Genomic DNA, 22,368 nt, shown 5'->3' on the forward strand with positions numbered 1-22,368 from the left:
ACAACATGACGTCATAAGACTGCGCCGCGCTTCAGCATCTGTTGTGATTCAGATGGAGAAAGGTTTGTGTTTTTACGTCTTTAAAGTGTTTAAATCAGTGCAAACTGTTCACTGAGTCAATTAAATGTTTTTCAAGCGATATGAAATGAGTTACTCTTGAAACGTTGTAACAATGGTCTTTATTAACATTAATGAAGCGTCATTTTTGGGAGTAAATCTCATACACTATGAGTAAACAGTGTGCGTCTCATTTCGCTGTTTAACGTGAATCAGTTTATCGTAAACATGAATTAATTTACTGGAAAGAAGTGATGAGAGAAACTGAACTTTTGAATCTGCGAGTCAGTTGAATCAATTGCTTTGTAAAATGATTCAGTGATTTGAATCGCTGTACGCTGATGTCAACCTTCTGCTTAAAACGAGAAACTAACAAACCAACTGCAAATGTTTTCATGAAAATGTACTCTATTAAATGTGATATACGAATAATTCTTTAATACCAAATGTAGACAATAAATGCCTGAAATATGAAGTTTATTAATTTGCAGCGTTAGTTTTGGGTGTTTTTTTTCTTTGTCTAACCGGGTCATTGAAGATCATAAACTCTGTTTAATTATTCTCATCTCAAACACAGAAAAACTCCTGGTGAAGAGGACTGAAGACATGAAGATTGCATTTATTAAAGATGAGACTGAAGACATGAAGATTGCGCTTATTAAAGATGAGACTAGAGACATGAAGATTGAGTTTAATAAAGAGGAGACTGAAGAAATAAAGATTGAAGAAACATTCAGTGTGAAACATGAAGATACTGAGGAACAAACAGGTTGGTTTTATTCTCACAGCTGAACTCAAGTCATTTGATCATTATTAAAATGTCCAGCTCTACAGAAATAGAGAATATACAGAAGTATAATCTTACAGATAATATTACAGAATCCATTCATCGTTTGATGATCATTAAATCGTTTAATTAAGGTTTGCACATGCTGAATGAATTTCCAGTTTCAAATGATTATTAAACAGCAGCACAAACTCAAACATTCACTCAGAGTCGTTTCATTCAAGTGGACTTACTGTAGAGCAAGCGTTCGGGTTTGGTTTAGGGCTGGTTACTTGTAATTAAGCTTTATTAACTCATTACTATAGTGAGTACATGTAGTAATGTGTAACTACATCACTTTAAAATTCAGTGTTTCCATTAAATGCAGTGGCGTAGTGTCTGGGTATGCAAGTGCATATGGGCCCGGGCGAATTGGGGCCTGCTATTACGAGCTAACCCTATACTTCGGGCATCCGCGCACTGTCCGCATCGCAAAATTTTCGTCATTTGGAGGGTTTGTGGACGTCCGCACTCCCTGTCCACGTGCAGCCCAATTTTTGTGATGGCACGGACAGTGTGTGCCCATGCGAGAGTGAACTGAGTGCTTGAAAACAAAAGTCCACTAGTGTGCAGTGCACACGGCGAACGCATCTTTCTGCAGCCAAATTCTTTCAAAGGCTCGCACACACGTATGTGCGCGAGACAGAACCCGTGTATGTTCAAAAAATGAAGAATAATAGAAATAATGTTGTCAATAACTCGCTATAGCCTATCTATGTTAAATGTACTGAAAATCATTAAGAATCGGATAAATGGTCCATGCCATGTCTTAGCGATGATCTAGCTCTTGTATCCTAATTTAGTTACTTAGTGTTTGGTAACGCACACATTTAACGATTTTAGATTTTTAGAAACAGTCATTGCCAGTCCTCCTCACAAAGATTCTTCTCAAATTTGATAATTCCCACTTCTGAAGTAGTGATTACGAGCAAATCGCATTCAGGTTTCGAACTGGGGGGCGTTCAATTTTTTTCAAGGAAAGTCATCTTTACAAAATTAACAGTTAATGATACAATATATACAGAGAGAATATAAAGAGCCCTGCCCCTTTGATCGCGAAAGTGAAAGTGCCCTTTGAGGTCGCATTGTGGTAGTATACTTCTGTGGTAATTGCCTGTAGGCAATGTTGTAGCCAATATAATTAATCCTTTTCGTTGTTTAAGTAAATTTGCATCTATTACATTAGCTCAGTTGGAAAAGATGATAATGCATTTAAAGCTGACTACCTCACATTATGACGTTCTCCCGTCGCGATTGTTTAAAGAGGTTGTAGACACTATTGGTCCTAATATACTATTGATTATCAATAGTAGTTTATATCATGGAATTGTACCTTCAAGGTTTAAGCATGCTATTATTGAGCCGGTTTTAAAAAAAGATAATTTGGATTCGCATGAGTTAAAAAATTTTAGACCTATTTCGAAATTGCCTTTTATGAATAAGGTTTTAGAGAAAGTTGTCCATAATCAACTTACAGATTTCTTGATTGTAAATAATATAATGGATATTTTTCAGTCTGGATTTAGGACCAAACATAGCACAGAATCAGCATTATTGAAGGTTACGAATGATATTTTGTTAAGTATTGACTCTGGGAAAAGTGTTGCCTTAATGATGTTAGATTTAAGTGCAGCCTTTGATACTTTAGATCACGCTATTTTAATAGACCGCCTTAGAGATTATGTAGGAATCAATGGTGTAGCCCTTAAGTGGTTTTCCTCTTATTTGCATGACAGGACATGCTCTGTTAAACTTGGAAATTATGTCTCTGCATCCGCTGCTATTTCTTGGGGGGTTCCTCAGGGATCAATCCTTGGTCCAACTCTGTTCTCTCTGTATATGTTACCCCTGCGGTTTATTTTTAAACAGCATAATATTAATTATCACTTGTATGCTGATGATTTACAATTGTACCTTCCCTTGGAGTGTGATGGTTATGCATCTTTTACTAATTTTTATAAGTGCTTGACTGAGGTAAAGGGATGGCTAGCAAATAATTTTTTACAATTAAATGAGGATAAGACTGAGTTTATTATGTTTGGGAACAAGGAGCTTGGGAATGCTCCGGCTGGAAATAATAGACTACTGTCCAACAATATGCAAAGTTATGTAAAGAACCTTGGAGTATTTTTCGATTCTGAATTACGCTTTGATCGTCAAGTTAACAGCGTTGTGAAATCATCTTTCTTTCAGTTAAGAAAATTGTCTAAACTGAAACCAATTCTTTTGTACAAGGATTTGGAGATTGTTGTGCATGCCTTTGTTTTAACCCGGCTGGACTATTGTAATGCTCTTTATCTGGGCATAAGTGAATCACTGGTTGCTCGTCTTCAGTGTGTCCAGAATGCTGCAGCGAGATTTTTAACAACTACCAGAAAACGGGATCACATAACACCTTTATTGATATCCCTTCACTGGCTACCTGTTAGATACAGAATACAATATAAGGTGTTGATGTTTGTTTTTAAAGCACTACATGATCAAGCTCCTGAGTACATAAAAGATATGTTAATTCCTTATCAGTCTCAACGTCACCTTCGCTCCTCTCGGAATATGCTCCTGACCGTCCCACGGTCTCGCTTAGTGGCGTAGTGGAGACCCCGCTTTTTCTGTTGCGGCTCCTGCACTTTGGAATGTGTTGCCACTATCCCTAAAAACCTCATCAGGCATGGATATTTTTAAAAAGGAATTGAAGACTTATTTATTTAATCAAGCCTTTGGCGTTTGATTAGGTCTGAGAACTGTGAGTGATTTGTTGTTGATTTTCTGGTGTCTTGTTTTAATGTATATAATGTTTGTATGTATTTTAGTGTTATTGATCAGCCTACCTATGGACAGCACTTTGGTCCATTTTAATAGTTTTGAAAGTGCTTTATAAATAAAAGTTGAGTTGAGAGTTTGTGTTCTTCTCTGACTGTCAACGATTAAAATCGGCTCCAGTCAAAGGAAACAATCGGTATGTGTGTTCAGTTCAGTCTTAGAATGTTTCAGCTAATCGTTAGGTGTGTCTCCGGCTTAAAGTATTTTGATACAAAATACAAAACTGTTTTCATCAACCCCATCAAATACAAATGACAAAATATTATTTTGTATTTGAAATGCATGTATCATAAATACTGGCCATCCCTGGGGTATACAATGTCGGATCTGCCCCAAATTTCACGTTTTATAAGAGTAAAATGGGTGGAGAAAAATAAACAAAACTCAAAGGTTTACTGCCTGTGGCTATTCAAAGCAGCACGTCCCAAGTCCGAGTCCAAACGAATATCAGAAATGTTACTTAAATATAACCCATCAGACCTATTTAGACAAAGCCTAATTTGATTACCAATTCCAGTTGTAGCCTACGATTAACTCGACGGATGGGTTTTCCTGGTCATCAAACCAACTTTTGAGTTCAGTTTAGAGTAAGATTTGGGGGGGTGGGGCTTTAGTTATGGGGAGGGGCTTATGGAGGGGCGTGGCTTGTTTTTGTACTGTTTTTTTCTATGATAAAGTTATGTAAAATAACTGCTTAGTGCTGCAAAACAGACAACTCTGCTAATGCTAACTTAATTCTATATAATTCTATATATAACTATTAGGGGTGTGACGAGACGGGTATCTCACGAGATGAGACTCGAGATTGAGTTCACGAGACGAGACAAGGTGGCGAAATACATGACTAGAAAAAATAGTCTGCAGGTGTATTTGAAATGTTTTAACTAATCATCTTGTAATGAATGTCATTTCAGTTCTACTTTCTGAGTATGAATTATCATATGCAGTAAAAGACAACAATACTCAAGTAATGTAAAAGGTTTTGCCACTAACTCAACCGACTGACTTCTCTTCTGTATGATTTCAGTCTCTTCAGACCTTACTGTACATGATTTATGAGCTTCTACAACTTTTGACCTCCTAACTGAACTCCTTTCAACAAACTGATCATAGAAATAAAAACAGTATAAATAAAAATGGTAAGACTTTACAATAAGGTCTCATTTACTAACATTAATGTGTTAATAACCAACATCAACTAACAATGAACAATATATTTGCTACAGTATTTATTAATCTTTGTTTATGTTAGTTAAATAAATAAAATAGTCATTCATTGTTAGTTCATGATAGTTCAAAGTGCATTAACTAATGTTAACAAATGAAGCCTTATTGTTTGTGCTAAATAAGATTAAGAAAAAAATGTTATTCATTTTTATGAATAACAGTATTTAACGCTTTACAATAAGTGCAACCATAATCACACTCTCTCAATATTCAAAGTGCAAATAAGACCAATTTTTCTTTGATACAGAGCTAAGAGATGGTTACAACTACACTGTCCAGCCTAAAATAGCTTTCATATGGAGAGATTTTTGCATGCATCAGGGAGCCGCTTTGAAAATGCGGGGTATTGAAATCGCGTTTGAATGCGCACTCGTGTTTACTTTTACTTTCGTGATCGCGCGTAACTCTGTAAATATGGAGCGGCGGCGACCGTTACTGAATTAAATGTTTTTTTTCTTTATTTAAATACAAAGTAAAACGATAGTGGAGGCGTAATGTAAACGTAGCGGTGGCATATTCTTTCCTAACCACTCTGTCATGGCAACATCACGAGACTACTTTTCGCCTCAATGAGAAATCTCCTCACAATTTAGTGAGGAGATCCCGCCACACTAGCCTAAACTGGACGGAGACATGGAGTGCCCTGTAACTCACTGACCTGCCTGCGTTCACAATTCACACGGTGCAGATGGGAGGGAGAACAGAAGACTACACAGTTTATGGGAATAAATTGTGTATTTCCCTCACAATTGTCACAAAAAACTCACTGTACACTGTCTGCGTGAGAATATGGGGGTGTGGTGTGAGAATTGGGTCAATTGCATAAGTCTCACGCTAAATGCGTGAGAGTTGGCAGCCTTGCATCAAATGCACTTGGAAATGAAGACGCATTAGAAGTGCTCGGTATAGAAGCCGTCGAGAGCGAAGAATGATCCAGTGCCAGTAGCAAACTTTCCAGCAACTTCAGCGTTGTTGAAATGATGCAGCGACCTGTTGGACTTTACTTTCAGGATTGCTGGATATATCAGGAACAGACGTAATCCCCTGTCTGCTAACTGCCGTCTCACACTGTCAAACGATCTTCTCTTTAGAGCCGTTTCATTGCTGAAATTAGGAAAAAATAACAGCCTGGATGTACCATGGGTTATTTCCGACTGAGGTGCTCTGGCTCCGTTAAGAATTCTCTCCCTATCTTGATATCTGAGGAGCCGAAAGATGAGCGTTTGAGGGTGGTTTGTCTTATCACGATTGCCATAAATTCGATGAGCGCGACATGTTTGTACATGTTTGTGTTTTTGAAGGAATAACGTTTATGCGTGGTTATTGAAAAAACTAAAAACTTAAGTCACTGAAATAAAGCCAAAAAATATATATTAAATCTGTATTCACAAGACTTCTGGGTATTGGAGGTTGTAGACTAGAGTTTTTGCTTCAGAATGATGAAATATTATTACAATTTAAAACAATGGTATTCTATTATTTACTTTAAAATATAATGTATTTCTGTGATGCAAAGTGTCTGAACAATTATGTTACCTTTGTGGCATTTCATATAGCCTTTTAGCTTAAAAGCATGCACATTTGGAGAAATATTGATGGATTCTCATATGTTTATATCAATTTTCTATACAGAGGAGTAATATTTATTCAATATTTTTTGTCATCACACTGAGCGATGGATACTGTTTTCAATTCATACTTGCAGCCGGAGGGCGCTCTGTACCCCTTTAGTCCACAAATTAATCTAAAGAACCACCCTGTGACTCCAGTAACTAACAGAGGCCAGAGATGGCTTTAACATACAGAAAAACACTTTTCAAGACAATAAATACACAATTGAGACGATGTATGCATGCTCTGTGGGCGTGGCCGCATTAGCGGATAATGAGCTGAATCACGGACTTCTGACATGGCTTTCTTTTCATACAGATTACATAAACACAGAATTTTTGTTTTCGATTTGACTTGCATGATTTAAAACCTGACATTTCAACGTTTTTTTAGACATAAGTCTATTTTTTGTGATTAGTATTCACTAAGTTACACTTCATTTTCTGAGAACTATCAGATTGGACTTTGTTCAGAGGGACGAAAGATCATGCATCATGTTAGTTTTCTTCATTTTGCAAAAAGCACAACATTTTGTTTTTACTCTGAGTGTACACATATAAAAGAAGATATTCCACAGATTAAAATGGTGTATAACTCTTAATTGTATGTGCAACATTGACAGAGTATTTTGAGACAGAGGACTTTGGGCCACTGGGCAACAGTCCAGTTCTTCTTTTCCTTAGCTCAGGTAAGATGCTTCTGACGTTGTCTGTGGTCCAGGAGTGGCTTATCAAGAGGAATACAACAACTGTAGCCAAATTCTTTGACACGTCTGTGTGTGGTGGCTCTTGATGCCTTGACTACAGCCTCAATCCATTTCTTGTGAAGTTCACCCAAATTCTTGAATCGATTTTGCTTGACAAGCCTCTCAAGGCTGCAGTTCTTGGTTGGTGGAGCAACTTTTTCTTCCACACTTTTCCTTCAATTCAACTTTCTGTTAACATGCTTGGATACAGCACTCTGTGAACGGCCAGCTTCTTTGGTAATGAGTGTTTGTGGCTTAAACTCCTTGTGAAGGGTGTCCAATGATTGTCTTCTGGACAACTGTCAGATCTTCCCCATGATTGTGTAGCCTAGTGAACCAAACTGAGAGACCATTTTCAAGGCTCAGGAGACCTTTGCAGGTGTTTTGAGTTGATTAGCTGATTGGATTTTCACCATAATTTGTAGAGATAGTGAATTGGTGAGGTTTTGTTAAATGAAAGTCAAAATCATCACAATTAAAAGAACCAAAGACTGAAAGTACTTCAGATTTTGCCAGTGTTCAGTGTAAACAATGATGTACATCTGAGTCCTTAAAAGATGGAGGGAAATTAGCAAAGGAAGGGCATAAAAATCTGAACTTGATTGCAGCCCTGGAGTACCTCAACAGGACACTTTGTAGATTTATTTGAAATATCCATTTCCGTTCATAAGTCTCTAATAATGAGCTGATGAGTTGAACTTAGAGCAGGAATGCCCAATCCTGTTCCTGGAGGTCTACAAAGGCTGTGTTAACACCTGGCATTAATATGCGACCTGTATCTGGATGTTGTCCACATATGCATTGAAAAGTGTTCGGATTCTGCCGTTAAATATTACACAAACAGTACAAATTCTTGTGTGCTCCTTTCAATCATATCCATCTTAATATTTTTTTTTCACCATACAAGATTAATGTTGGGAAACTTAAATTGGTAGATTAAGTTCTCGATTTGGGGAATAAATTGCAAATATGCCATGCTGTTTCCACCACATTGAGGGAGGCTAAAATGTAATTTGCCTTTCAAACGTGCCTAATTTAAATATTGTGTAGGAAAAAGAAATCAGATCAGTTATCCAGATACAGAGGGCACTTTAATGTGATCAAGTAAATATAAATGCGCTGTATCCTGACTGGCTAATGATCCAATCTGCTTGATCACATATTAATGCCAAGTGTAAACGCAGCCATAAATGCAGAGTTCAGATCCAACCCTGATCGAACACACCTGCTTTTAGTTATCAAGTGCCCCTGAAGATCTTAATTCACTGCTTTGGATGTGTTTGATCAATGTTGGATCTGAACTCTGCAGCAAATGTAGATTTCCAGGAACAGGACATCTAGTGTTTCATTCCTATTCAATTGCGCTCCATCTATTTGATATACATGTTCATACTGGTATTCGTTCACTGAAGTCTGTGAAGTTTAATGGAGCCTGTTGTCAGAAAATGCACACTTGCATGATTTTATAACATTTACAGGTAAGAGTATAACCATAAAATGTAAGTTTTGTGCTGAGGAAAACACATCTCCTAAGCATTCATTCTTTCCGTCTAATGTCACTAGTGTGATCGCTCCATACCGTGCCCTGGCCTGCTTGAAAAGTCACGGTTGGGTTAGGCTTGAGCACGGTATGGACGAAGTGGGATCAAAGCCAAGTACAGAATGGTCCGGAGTACAGAATGGCTACTACTATTTTGTGCCATGTCTGACATTATTACAACAACAGATATCTTCTATTATTGAATAGTAAAACACTTTTCAATTCATTTAATTAATTTGAGTATATTTAGGTTTATATCTAGTCTGGTCCTCACCTTATTGATGAACAGTAATTGCTGTTTGCAAATTCCTCTGTTAATGTCAGCAATCTTCTAACAAGCTGATGATCTTAACCAGATTTGAAAAATAAAGCATACATACAAAATGTGCAGTGGTGGGTCCCTTTGGACCAGGTTTGAAAACCACTGGTGTATAAGATTTAAAGATGGGCAACTCTGGTCCTGGAGGGACACGATTCTGCAGAGTTTAGCTCCATCCCTGATCAAACACACTTGGATAAAAATAATCCAACCCCAAAATTTAACAGTAAAGGCTGATTTATATTTCTGTGTCACACCTACACCGGTCTATGTGTCTGGTCTCTGCACTCCCAAATCATAATCATCATAAAGTTGTAAACATAGTAATCAGATTCCAGCCTCCAGTCTCCATGAGTGTCCAGTCAGTCTCTCTCTCAACCGCTTCCTTTTTTTCTGGTGGCTTTATCTGGTCTCCCCATGTCAATTACTGCAGCAAGACACAGGTGTTTATCATTTGCACTTGATCTACTTATGCCGAGTTCAGACTGCACTCTCAGATCGCGTCTTTGATTAGGGATGAAAGACGGTGGTCTTCCAGTACTAAACCTGTCCATCCCTGATCCATAGGATTGGATAGGATGTTATAGGGTATAGAACATACATGTTGTTGATTTTGATGCTTTAAATGTCTAAATTGTTTTTTTGTCTATTTTTGCCCTAGACCTAATGTCACTGAAAGAAGCAAGTCATGAACTTAATGAAAGGGAAGAAGAGAAAGAACATTATGATAAACATCATGATTTCATGACTGGGGAAAGATCAACACAGATTTCCTCACAAAAAGGAGCTCAAAAGACAGGAACTAAGAGTTCCACACACAAAAAACACCTTAAAGTCCACATGAGAATTCACACTGGAGAGAAGCATTTCACCTGCCAGCAATGTGGACAGATTTTCAGACATAAAGGAAGCCTTAAAGACCATATGAGAATTCACACTGGAGAGAAACCTTTCGCCTGCCAGCAATGTGGAAAGAGTTTCAGTCATAAAGGAAGCCTTACAGTCCACATGAGAATCCATACTAGAGAAAAGCCTTTCACCTGCCAACAATGTGGAAAGAGTTTCAGTCATAAAGGAAGCTTTATAGGCCACATGAGAATTCACACTGGAGAGAAACCTTTCACCTGCCAACAGTGTGGAAAGAGTTTCACACGTGAAGAAAACCTTATAGTCCACGTCAGAGTTCACACTGGAGAAAAGCCTTACATCTGCCAACAATGTGGACAGAGTTTCAGTCAAAAGGGAAGCCTTACAGCCCACATGAAAATTCACACTGAAGAAAAGCTTTACACCTGTCAAGAGTGTGGAAAGAGTTTCTGTCATAAAGGAAGCCTTACAGCCCACATTAGAGTTCACATTGGAGAAAAACCTTACACCTGCCAACAGTGTGGAAAGAGTTTCACACAAGAAGAAAACCTTATAGTCCACGTCAGAGTTCACACTGGAGAAAAGCCATATATCTGCCGACAATGTGGACAGAGTTTCAGTCAAAAGGGAAACCTTACAGCCCACATGAGAACTCACACTGGAGAAAAGCTTTACACCTGCCAAGAGTGTGGAAATAGTTTCAGTCAAAAGGGAAGCCTTACAGTCCACATGAGAATTCACACTGGAGAAAAGCTTTACACCTGCCAACAATGTGGACAGAGTTTCAGTCAAAAGGGAAACCTTATAGGCCACATGAGGATTCACACTGGAGAAAAGCCGTTTACCTGCCAACAGTGTGGACAGAGTTTCAGTCAAAAGGGAAGCCTTGCAGCCCACATGAGAATTCACACTGGAGAAAAGCTTTACACCTGTCAAGAGTGTGGCAAGAGTTTTAGTCAAAAGGGAAGCCTTACAGTCCACATGAGAATTCATACTGGAGAAAAGCTTTACACCTGTCAAGAGTGTGGCAAGAGTTTTAGTCAAAAGGGAAGCCTTACAGTCCACATGAGAATTCATACTGGAGAAAAGCTTTACACCTGTCAAGAGTGTGACAAGAGTTTCAGTAGAAAGGAAAACCTTACAGTCCACATGAGAATTCACACTGGAGAAAAGCGTTTCACCTGTCAAGAGTGTGGAAAGAGTTTCAGTAGAAAAGGAAAACTTGAAATCCACATGAGAGTTCACACTGGAGAAAAGCCTTATACCTGCAGTTTGTGTGGGAATGGCTTCACACAGAAACAAAGCTTTAGGAAACACATGAATATTCACACTGGAGAGAAGTGATTTACATGTGGTCAGTGTAGAATGAGTTTCATATTTAAAGGTGACTGTTACGTCCAAGGACGTATGTGTTTTTTTTTTTATTATTATATAAAATGTTTGTGGTTGTGGTGTTCTCTCTTTTGTTTTCTCTCTTTTTTGTGTGTGTATGCTTTCTTGACAGGTTAAGGCAGGGGTGGGGAACGTTGATCCTGGAGGGCCATTGTCCTGCAGAGTTTAGCTCCAACCCTGAAAAAAACACTCACCTGCCTGTAACTTTAGTAATCCTGAAGACCTTGATTAGCTTCAGGTGTGTTTAATTAGGGTTGGAGCTAAACTCTGCAGGACAATGGCCCTCCAGGATCAACGTTCCCCACCCCTGGGTTAAGGGTTACCACCTGTGCTTTATTGGTCATGTGAACGCTGTTTGGGCACTGATTGGTGCATTTCCTGATTACTATGGCACAAAACTGCGGAGAGGGCATTGACGAAGGGAGAGACAATGTGGCATGTGATCTTTCGCTCTCCAGTCCCAAAGGAGTGTAGCGCAAGTCACACTTTTGGTTGTTGTGTTGGGTTATATGAGTTATGTTGCTTTGAGTGGATAATTCCTATCATATATTTGTGGGTAATGTAGGGTGGAGTATTCCGATATCTTTTCTCCTGGTTATGGTTTAGTTAAGGAGGGAGGGAAGTTAAATGTTGTTTTGTTTCTTTCTTTTGGGGATAGGTAATTTAGTATTAATTCTTTTAGGTAGGGTTTTTTTGGGGGGGATTTTCTTTTTATATGGGTCCTCCACTTGAGGTAATTATTCTGTTTTTGAATTATTAGTTATCTTTTCATTTCTGTCCACTTCATACTCCTGCTCAATAAATAAAAGGCAGACATGCCACTTAAATTGAAAACCTAACCTTTGGTGGTTTTGTGACTCTAGGAATGGAGAGCTAAAGATATTAAGTCTCTCCATTTTTTTTTTTTTGTTCGTTCGATTCCTATTTACTCTGGATAAAAATGGGAGGACGTAACAATTGGGGGCTCATCCGTGCGCAATAGGTGAAAGCCTTTCTAAAGATATGTTGGTAAGATTCAATTTACTCTCTTCTCTCTTTTGTTGTTTGGTATGCAGAAAGGACCTCTTGTGGGAGAAGAAATGGAATTTGATTTGACAGCTTTTACTCTTTCTCCTTCCACTGAGGTTTTTAACCATTGTAGAAAAAAGGATTTGCTATTTATTGCGGATTTTTTTTAATATTCGGGTGGCGAGGGAAGCTACTAAGCAAGTTATAAAGACAGAGTTGTACGATAAGCTAGTGGATGCTGGTATTTTAGCTTCTTCTGTTTCTACATTTGACATCAGTAAGTATGTTAAGCTTGTGCCTTCTTTCCGAGAAGCCGAAGTGGACGCTTATTTCGTAGCTTTTGAGCGAATAGCGGGTAAGCTTAACTGGCCTAAAGACGTGGGCTTTGTTACTGCAATGCAGTTTAGTGGGTAAGGCGCAAGAAGTTATTTCAGCTTTAAGCCTTGAGGATTCGCTGGATTATGATGTGGTAAAGGTAACAGTGCTTCGTGCATACGAATTAGTTCCCGAAGCGTATCGCCAGAGGTTTCGGTTACATGCGAAGACATCCAAACAAACGTATGTTGAGTTTGGAAGGGAGAAGAGAGCTTTGTTTGAAAAATGTTGCCTGTCGAGTTTTTTGAACAACTTTGTGAATTTGTTTTGCTAGAAGATTTTAGAGTATTCCTGAAAAAATTTTGCAATACTTAATTGAACAGTTCACACTTGCTGAGGCTGCAGTATCAGCTTATGAGTTTAAAGTATAAAGTATTTAAGCATGAGTTAACTCCTAATATTCCTTCATCTACTGAAAGATTTGTGGGGGAAGAGTCCCTTTCTCCAAAATTTTCTCGCTCATGGAAAAGCGGTGCTCGTCCTAAAATGAATGGTCAAAATCCTGCGCATCAAGGAGATAGGCTGGCTTGTTTTTACTGCATGGATCCTGGACATTTAATTTCTGAGTGTAAGGAATGGAATAAAAAGAATGCAGTAGGGAAAGCAAAAGGTGTTGCGCTTGCGCAGACGCTGCCAGGGTTACGAGGGGCTGAAACCTCTTATGAACCATTTATGTTAAATTGGCAGGTGTCACTTTCTGGTTCACAGTGTAAACCTATTTCGATGTTATGAGATACAGGGTCATTCCAATCGTTCATACTTGAAAGTGCGCTGCCTTTCTCGGAAAGATTGTATACCGATACGGATGTGTTGGTGCGAGGTATAGAATTGGGCTGTGTACAGGTGCCTCTGCATGAAGTTGAATTAAAATCAGGCCTTGTCTCTGGCATTGTTAGGTTAGGTGTTCGCAAACAGTTGCCTGTTGCTGGAGTGGATATGTGATAGTGATGCACAAACCTATAGTGAAGGAACAGCCTGATATATGTATTCACTTCCCTTCTGTTTTTCCAGCATGTGCTGTGAAACGGGCTCAAGATCAAAAATATCGTGAAGTTGTTAACATCTCTGATTTATTTTTAAATTCAGAGTCTGAGATTGAAGAGTCTCAGTCAAGTGGAGCAAGTGAAGTAACTGAGACTTCATTGGTCCTTGAAGTTCCGCTGACTGTTGGTAAGGAGAAGTTGGCGGCTGAGCAGAAATCTGATGTCTCTTTAGCCGAATGTGTTAAGGCAGCAGTTAACGTGAATGACAGAGTGGATGTTAAAGTGGGGTACTTTTGAGAGAATGATGTGTTAATGTGAAAATGGAAACCACATTATGATGTAAAGGGTTTGTACGAAATTGTGTTGCCTTCTAGTTATCACATTCCAGTTCTAAAATTAGCCCATGAAAATCCCATGGCAGGTCATTTAGGAGTAACAAAAACTTTTTGCCGCATTTTTAAAATATTTCTTTTGGCCTGGTCTTCGGTCCTCCGTGGCTAACTTCTGACTCTCTTGTGACGTGTGTCAGCGTGTTGAAAAACCTAATCAGAAGGTGCCTGTTGCCCCTTTGTGTCCTATACCTGTTATCGAGGAGCCCTTTGAGGAGAATTATTATCGATTGTGTGGGTCCGCTGCCCAAGTCCAAGTCAGGACATCAGTATGTACTAACAATCATGTGTGCGGCAACAAAATTCCCTGAAGCAGTTCCCTTGCGTTTGTTAAAAGCCCAGACGGTAGTTAGAGACTTGTTTAAGTTTGTTACCACATTTGGTTTGCCACGGGTAATACAAAGTGACCAAGGCCACAACTGGCCACGACTGCCCCATTATGAAGGGCGAAGTAGAATAGTCCATGGAGCTCTCCATGTTTGTTAGTACCTAAGCCTACTTAAGAAGGTAAGTACCCAAGTACCTAACTTTTAAAAAAAACCTTAAACAATGGCTGAAATCAAACCAGCGATGTACCCATATGTAAATAATTTTCTCATTGGATGTCTGTTCATGGTGGTCTTTTAACTTCTATGTGACTGCTGTTTACTGTACTTAGTCTTTGTTGTTCTGTGTAATATGTCTACATGCACGTTGTTATGTTTGAAAGTAATTTGTATTTTGTGTCTTGTGATACCTGCCTTAGGACAACGGATGTAATTTAGCTTTTGTGCTAATTCCGGCATATTTACATTGATGCTTAATGCTGATTTGTTGATCAATGTGGCACTGTCCTAATTCAAATAAATAAATAATAATAATAATAATAATAATAAAAAGCCAGACTCTACATATCGGTTTTGTACAGACTATCGGAAAGTTAACAATCTTTCAAAACCTGATTCGTTCCCACTGCCCCGCATTGAAGATTGTATTAATCGGGTGGGAGTGGCAAGATATGTGACAAAGGAAGATCTGTTAAAAGGGTACTGGCAGGTGCCTTTAACAGCATGAGCTTCAGAGGTTTCTGCCTTTGTCACTCCCGATAACTTTCTTCATCTACGGTTCTTGCGTTCGGGATGCGAAATGCACCTGCGACATCTTAAAGGCTGATGCAGAAGGTTTAATCTGACGTACCAAAGTGTGATGCATATATAGATGATGTGGTGTTGTATTCCGATAGTTGGACAGAGCACATGAACAGTCTTGAGTTATTATTTACTCGACTGTCAGATGCTTCTCTAACTATAAATCTCGCAAAGTGTGAATTTGTGAAAGCAGAGGTGACATACTTGGGAAAGTCGGGCAAGGAAGTGTGAGACCGGTAGAAGCCAAGGTTTCTGCAATAATAAACTATCCCTCTCCATCTAATAAACGTGAATTGAGACATTTTCTTGGAATGTGTGGGTATAATAGAAACTTTTGTCAAAACTTCTCTAGTGTGGTGTCTCCACTTACTGATTTATATTCAACAGTATTCTTGACATTTATTCAACAGTGCTTTGATCTGCCTGCATTGACACTATTCTTTAAGAATTATATACCAGTTATCAATGTAAAGCTGCTTTGACACAATCTGCATTGTAAAAAGCGCTATATAAATAAAGGTGACTTGACTTGGCAATAGATCTAAGATTTGATGATCAAATTTAAGCTCAGTCAAAAACAAAGATTTTTCACAAAGGAAAGTTTTTCCTCAGGAAGCAATAACAGGTTGTTATTAGAATCCATATCACATCCTCAGACAACAAACTCTGACTTGTCTTCATTCAGTTGGAGAAAGTTGTTTGCCAACCAACACTTCACATCAGCCAAACAGTTCAACAAAAACTCGAGAGAAGATAGCTCCCCATGTTTTATAGAGAAGTAAATTTGGGAATCATCAGCATACAGATGGTAATTTAAAATCTGATGGTAATCAAAAATCTTATCATGATTGACCGTATTGAAAGCAGCACTGAGATCTAACAATGGAAGAATAGGACTACCTGAATCTAAATCTAATAAAAAGTAGCGAAATCACAGCACAAGTGTAAAAGTATCCCAATCCCAGACATGGCAACAATGAGGCGAGCGTCTTTACATGGCTAGCGGCTGTGTGACTGACAGCTGACAGTTGACGTTTGTGTGTGAATTTTAAAGTTTTATGACTTTGTATTGGGTTTTGACATGCTTCACTGCCGGCAACCACGGGACACTGGACCAAAATATGTATAGTTAAACTATGTGATGTTTTGTTTTTATGTTAAATGAAATGTTAACTGTGAAAATAAATACATTCATATTTACACATTTACTCTGTATTTAAGTCTAAATTTAAAGTACAGTACTTCAGGATTTTATTCAACTGCACTCCATCTCAGAGACAAATATTGCATTTATGAAAAACTGATGATTTGGACATCATGGATATTAGCCTACAGTTTAATTTGGATATTACATATTGGTGAAACCAGGGCATATCTTACATTTATGTGAATTCACACAGAACTCCTGTTGTCACTGGCGCGCAATGAATTGTGGGATAGTGTAGACCGCGAAGTGTCTTGAGATGGGAGCTTCATTCCACAGGGAAACAGAGAGGATGCACTTGAAGTCGCTCTCGAATTACGTCAGTCCTCCTCGCGCCTTGGTGAAGCAAGGCCGCTTTTCCCCCCGGTTTTCTCAAGAACAGAATACAGTGCATAAAATGGGTAGGCCTACATTAAAATGCGTCGATATAAATATTTAAATGTCACTTTGTCAATAATAGCCTAATTTCTGTACAGCTTATTTTTGTGATGCAAATTAAAAATCAAATGCACAAGTTGTATGTATTATTTTTGTAATGTAATTTGTAAAGAAGTCAGAGTAATTTCCGTGAAAATTATGCATGTTCACATGTGTAGATAAAAGACAATTGTTCTGTTTACGGTTTCTTTTATGTAACTTATTTTACATGAAACGTTATACATGTACAAAATTTTTTTACCATGTAAATATTTTTTTTTACATTAAAATACACAGTTCTGTAGCTATATTAAAGTACCTTTTACAACTATTTACAACATAACTTAGTTTAACATTAGAAAAACATCATAACATTTTCAATTAACAGTACATAAAACAGAACAAAGCAGTATTTGTGTACACTTTGGACCTGCTAGACCTGGATGGGCTTCACAATAGAGACCCTGGTAAGGCCTCTCTTCCGGTGGGACATCAACTGGGATGGTTTCGAGAGTGTTTGAGTGCATATTTCCACTGTCCACTGCTGGTCTACCAACAGGTTTGCAGGTGTAACGAAACGCTAAGTCTCGCTCCGTAGGGGAAATGAAAACGTTACCCTGGATGACTTGAGAGTGGAAGGATCTTAGTCCCCATTCTGGTAGTTTGAGTCTCAATTATGCACAATGCGTGAATATGTTTTATCTTAGACTATTATAATATATATTACAGGAATAGATAGTATAGGCTTCAGGTCAGTAAGTGTCAACGCGGTGGCTTCCTGAAGTATAGATAAGTGATACAAAGTGACAACTCAAATTCACGTTCCCACCCTCCTAAACCTAACAGTCTAAGTGAGACGCCCCTACCCCAAGGTAAGTAAAAAAGAAATAAAATACCCTTCAACTGTATTGCTTTTAACAATAATTAATTTATTCCTCCTTTCCTTAATAAACTGTACTTTTGTCTTTGTGTTTTGTTTCAATAGAATGAAATAAAACAAAAAAGGTTTTGGAATTTCTTTTCAATATTGGTAAACCTTCCAAAAGGTTAACAATCTCAAACGGTAAAACACTTCAAATATAAATTTCACAAAAGTATTTTCAATACCAGTTTTCAAACTGCTTATCAAACATTCAATGACTCACTTCAAATAACTTGTTTCACTTAGAAAACACTAGTGACTTCACTCCAATGACTCTCATGAATCAGTTAATGATTCAGTTTCCTTTTGATTCAGCTTGCACGGACACGGTTCAAATTGACAGTTCATTTTAACATTAGTTCGGTTCAATCAGTATCAGTAAAGTGTTTGTGTGTGTGTGTGTAACGAACACTTGTACCAGTCTGTAGCGACGATGACTTTAATGTGATGACTCGAGATGACTCGTAACAATGACACAAGTGAGACAGAACAAGGAGATGTCATAAGGATGGCAGGGTAATAAACAAAAAAAAAAAGGAAAGTTTCAGCAAGGCCCTAAAAAACTCGAACTCTCTGGAACAAAATGGCGCTCAGCCACGGGTAGTGATGGGAAGTTCGATTCTTTTCCGCGAACCGGTTCTTTCGGACAGTTCGATTCAATAAACCAGTTGAAAAAAACGGTTCACCCGTTCTTTTACGCTCCGACGTAATGACGTCATTAGCGATGACGTAATGGCGTCAAGTCTATCGCGGGCTTAACACATTCAAATATAAAGTCAGTAATCATAACATCAGTCAATTAAAACATCATTATAATCCATCTGATACGTTTCTTACAATTTGTTTTTTTGTATCTAAAGCATCAACACATAGATGCAGTGATCTGCAAACAAGGATATTTTACAGTCATGACGTCAATAAATTAGTCTTCATCAGCGCAGAAACTATGCTCCACTTACTATGTATAATCCATTACGGTTTATTTGTAATTAAGTAAACTTGCGTTTCGACGGATTGTCACGATCACCGTCAGTTTCTGTCACTTCCCGGACTCCAATTCCCATCATCCCCCTCAGCTAGTCACATGCTCACACTCCACACCAATCACCTATAGCCACATACAGCTTTGCACATCACTTGGACTATAAAGGACTGTCACACACACACCACCTCAGCGCGAAGTCTTGTTTCACATTATGTACAATTCTGAGCGTTTATTTCTTGTCTGCCAGTTGTTACAGTTCCTGCCTGTTACCCGTTATTGACCCGTTGCTGCCTGTCCTGACCCTTGCCTTGTCTGCTGTTTTGTGAGTGATATCTGCCTGCCTCAATCTACTGCCTGTACCCTGACTACGATTCTGCCTGTCCCTTGCTATTCCTGTTTGCTCCTGTTTGACCCTGCCTGTACGACCACGCTCACCTTTAATAAAAGCTTGCAAATGGATCGTACCTTGAGTCCTGCATCATTACAGTAATGCTTTTTAAACAACATCAATATAGAAAAATAAGTAGAGCTATTTTTGAACATTAGATAATTTGATCTGTGTACAAAATATTTGTTCATGTTGCATGTATTTTCTTGTACAGTATATTTTGTATGCTATTAATCTGTTATGGTGTATTTGGAAAAGCACAATAAAATTTTTATATTCCACATATTTTTTTTTTTTTTTTACAGTATTACAGTAAATGCTAAAATACTTGCAAGAATACATTTTAAGAGGAATATAGAGCAAACTATTTTCTGTTGGTTAGGCTTATTAGTCTGCTAAAACTCCCTGTTGCTAAAGCCCCGGGTATACTTCACTTTCCGCACCCGGACGCGCAAAGTATACTACACCACGGATGTGCTCGGATGACCGCGTTCGTCATATTCGCAGTACAGTTTTTTTTTCTATGCTCTACCAGACATCGGAGAGCAGCACTGAGTCGTGTCATCAACGTGACATTCACTGGGCATGATCGGAGAAGAAAAGAAGTGCATCCTTTCCCATATTTTACTTATCCCCCTCCATGAATTTGCCATGCATCATGCGGATGCATGACGCAATTACGTCATGCAGACGGTGCATGAACGCGGGCGGCTGAAGTATACCTGGGGCTTAAGGGAGACTGGATGTAACCTCAAAAGTCAAAGGGCATGTACTACCCTTCCCCCACATGGCTGTATGCTGTACAGTGATGTGGGGGAAGGGTCACCTCCTTTTGACACCTCTCACCCCAAAGGTTACAAACAACAACCAAGGCAGACAGGTAGAAAGAGCAGCCACACAAGATGACCTCCAGAAAAAGAAGCAATATTTGGCTCCACTTTGATGAGGCTGGACCCCAGAAAGCAAAATGCAAGCTTTGCAACATTATTTTGTCAGGCCAAGGAGGATCAACATCAAATTATATAAGACACCTGCAAACAAAGCATCCAACTGCATTGCTTGTGCAAGTGAGACAAGAGGAGTCTACAGAATTAACATCAGCCTCAGGTACTGCTTCTACAGCTGCTGTCTCTTCTGATACTGCTTCTACTTCTACTTCTTCTGCATCCACATCTGGAACTGGCACCAGTGTCCAAAGGACAAGACAGAGTCAAATAACAAGCTTTGTGAGAACACCAATTGGCCCTGTCAGGCAAAGCAAAGTTGATGAGGAGTTGGTCAAAATGATTGCACTGGATTTACAACCTTTTTCAATTGTTGATGACACAGGATTTAGAAGATTATTGAAGGCACTTGATCCATCATACGTTTTACCAAACCGAAAGACCATATCAAACACTCTGGTACCACAGCAAAATTAAAGAAGAGGTGATGGTGAAAGTCAGCAAAGCTTCAGCTGTGTGTCTGACCACTGATTGCTGGACATCAAGGACAACTACCAGTTTTATGGCAGTCACTTGTCATTTCATTGATGAAAGTTTTACACTTTCATCATTTCTTCTGGACTGCTTCTCATTTACAGAGAGGCATACTGCTGACAATCTGGCAGCTGAACTTAAAAAGATTTGTGATGAGTGGGGAATCGCAAACAAAGTAGTTGAGTGTGTCACTGACAATGCCAGCAACATAAAAGCAGTTATCTGGAAAGCTGAATGGAAGCACTTGCCATGCACACTTTAAACTTAATTGTGAGGGAAAGCTTAAAACCCATTCAAGGGATACTGGCAAAAGTGAAGAATGTTGCTGAATATGTCCACAGAAGCACTGTTGCAACAGAGCGATTAAAAGCAACACAAAAACAAATGGGCCTTGAAGAGCTGAAGCTTAAGCAGGATGTAATAACAAGGTGGAACTCCACTTAATACATGCTGAAAAGATTTTGGCTGCAGAAAGAAGCAATCATTGCAACACTTGCATTGGTCAACCCCAGCCTTCCAACCCTGACACTTGAAGAGTGGGACATAATCAAAGATGTGTGTGAGATTTTGAAGCCCTTTGAAGAAGTCACTGTTGAAATCAGTGCTGAAAGGTATGCAATAAATTAATTTAACATATAACTGCTTCCGCTGGTGAAATACTTTAAGTGTATGACATATTTCAACCCACCTGGTTTATGCTTATTTCCTTCTCATATACATATACACATTTGATCTAATTAAGTTATTTTTTTTTTTATTAACTCCCTGAGGTCTGAAAACGCGCCAGCGCGTTTTGCAGGTTTTTTTTCACATTGCAGCAAAACAGACTTAAAATACTCCGTCATTTTTTGTCATAGAGACATAAGTAATATATCAATTGAAACTATAGAATATCTTCTTTTATTTGTGTACACTCAGAGTAAAAACACAATGTTGTGCTTTTTGTAAAATAAAGAAAACTAACATGATGCGTGATCTCTCCTCTCCCTCTGAACGAAGTCCAATCTGATAGTTCTCAGAAAATGAACTGTAACTTATGAATACTAATGACAAAAAAATGACACTTATGTCTAAAGAAACGTTGAGATGTCAGGTTTTAAATCGTGCAAGTCAAATCGAAAACAAACCTTCTGTGTTTATGTAATCTGTATGAAAAGAGAGCCATGTCAGAAGTCTGTGATTCAGCTCATTATCTGCTAATGCGGCCACGCCCACAGAGCCAGCGCTATTCAGACGTAAATTCAGAGGCAACACATGCATTCATCGTCTCAATCGTGTATTTATTGTCTTGAAAAGTGTTTATTTGGATGTTAAAGCAATGGTTAGCGATCTCTAGAAGACATGCCATTAGTTCATAGTTCCTTTTCTTCTTTATATTATGAATTTGTGGACTAAAGGTGTAAAGAGCGCCCTCCGGCTGCAAGTATGAATTAAAAACACAGTATCCAGCACTCATAGTGATGACAATAAATATTATTTCTCAGTATAGAAAATTGACATAAATATATAAGAATCCATCAATATTTCTCCAAATGTGCATGCTTTTAAGCTAAAAGCCTATATGAAATGCCATAGAGGTAACATAATTGTTCAGACACTTTGCACCACAGAAATACATTATATTTTAAAGAATATAATAGAATACCATTATTTTAAATTGTAATAATATTTCACAGTATTGCTGTTTA

At 38.4% G+C, this 22,368-nt stretch overlaps 1 protein-coding gene across 1 annotated transcript; it reads left to right on the plus strand.

The window, feature by feature from the left end:
• The first annotated feature begins 770 nt into the window (after nt 1-770).
• LOC125263291 (gastrula zinc finger protein XlCGF57.1-like) lies at nt 771-16,419 on the plus strand. Its single transcript, XM_048182303.1, has 2 exons — nt 771-826; nt 9,807-16,419. The coding sequence occupies exon 2, from the start codon at nt 9,812-9,814 to the stop codon at nt 11,354-11,356; it is 1,545 nt and encodes a 514-aa protein (XP_048038260.1). The 5' UTR covers nt 771-826; nt 9,807-9,811; the 3' UTR covers nt 11,357-16,419.
• The last annotated feature ends 5,949 nt before the right edge of the window (nt 16,420-22,368 follow it).

The sequence above is a fragment of the Megalobrama amblycephala genome, linkage group LG1 (assembly GCF_018812025.1).
Source record: "Megalobrama amblycephala isolate DHTTF-2021 linkage group LG1, ASM1881202v1, whole genome shotgun sequence".
Classification (NCBI taxonomy): domain Eukaryota; kingdom Metazoa; phylum Chordata; class Actinopteri; order Cypriniformes; family Xenocyprididae; genus Megalobrama; species Megalobrama amblycephala.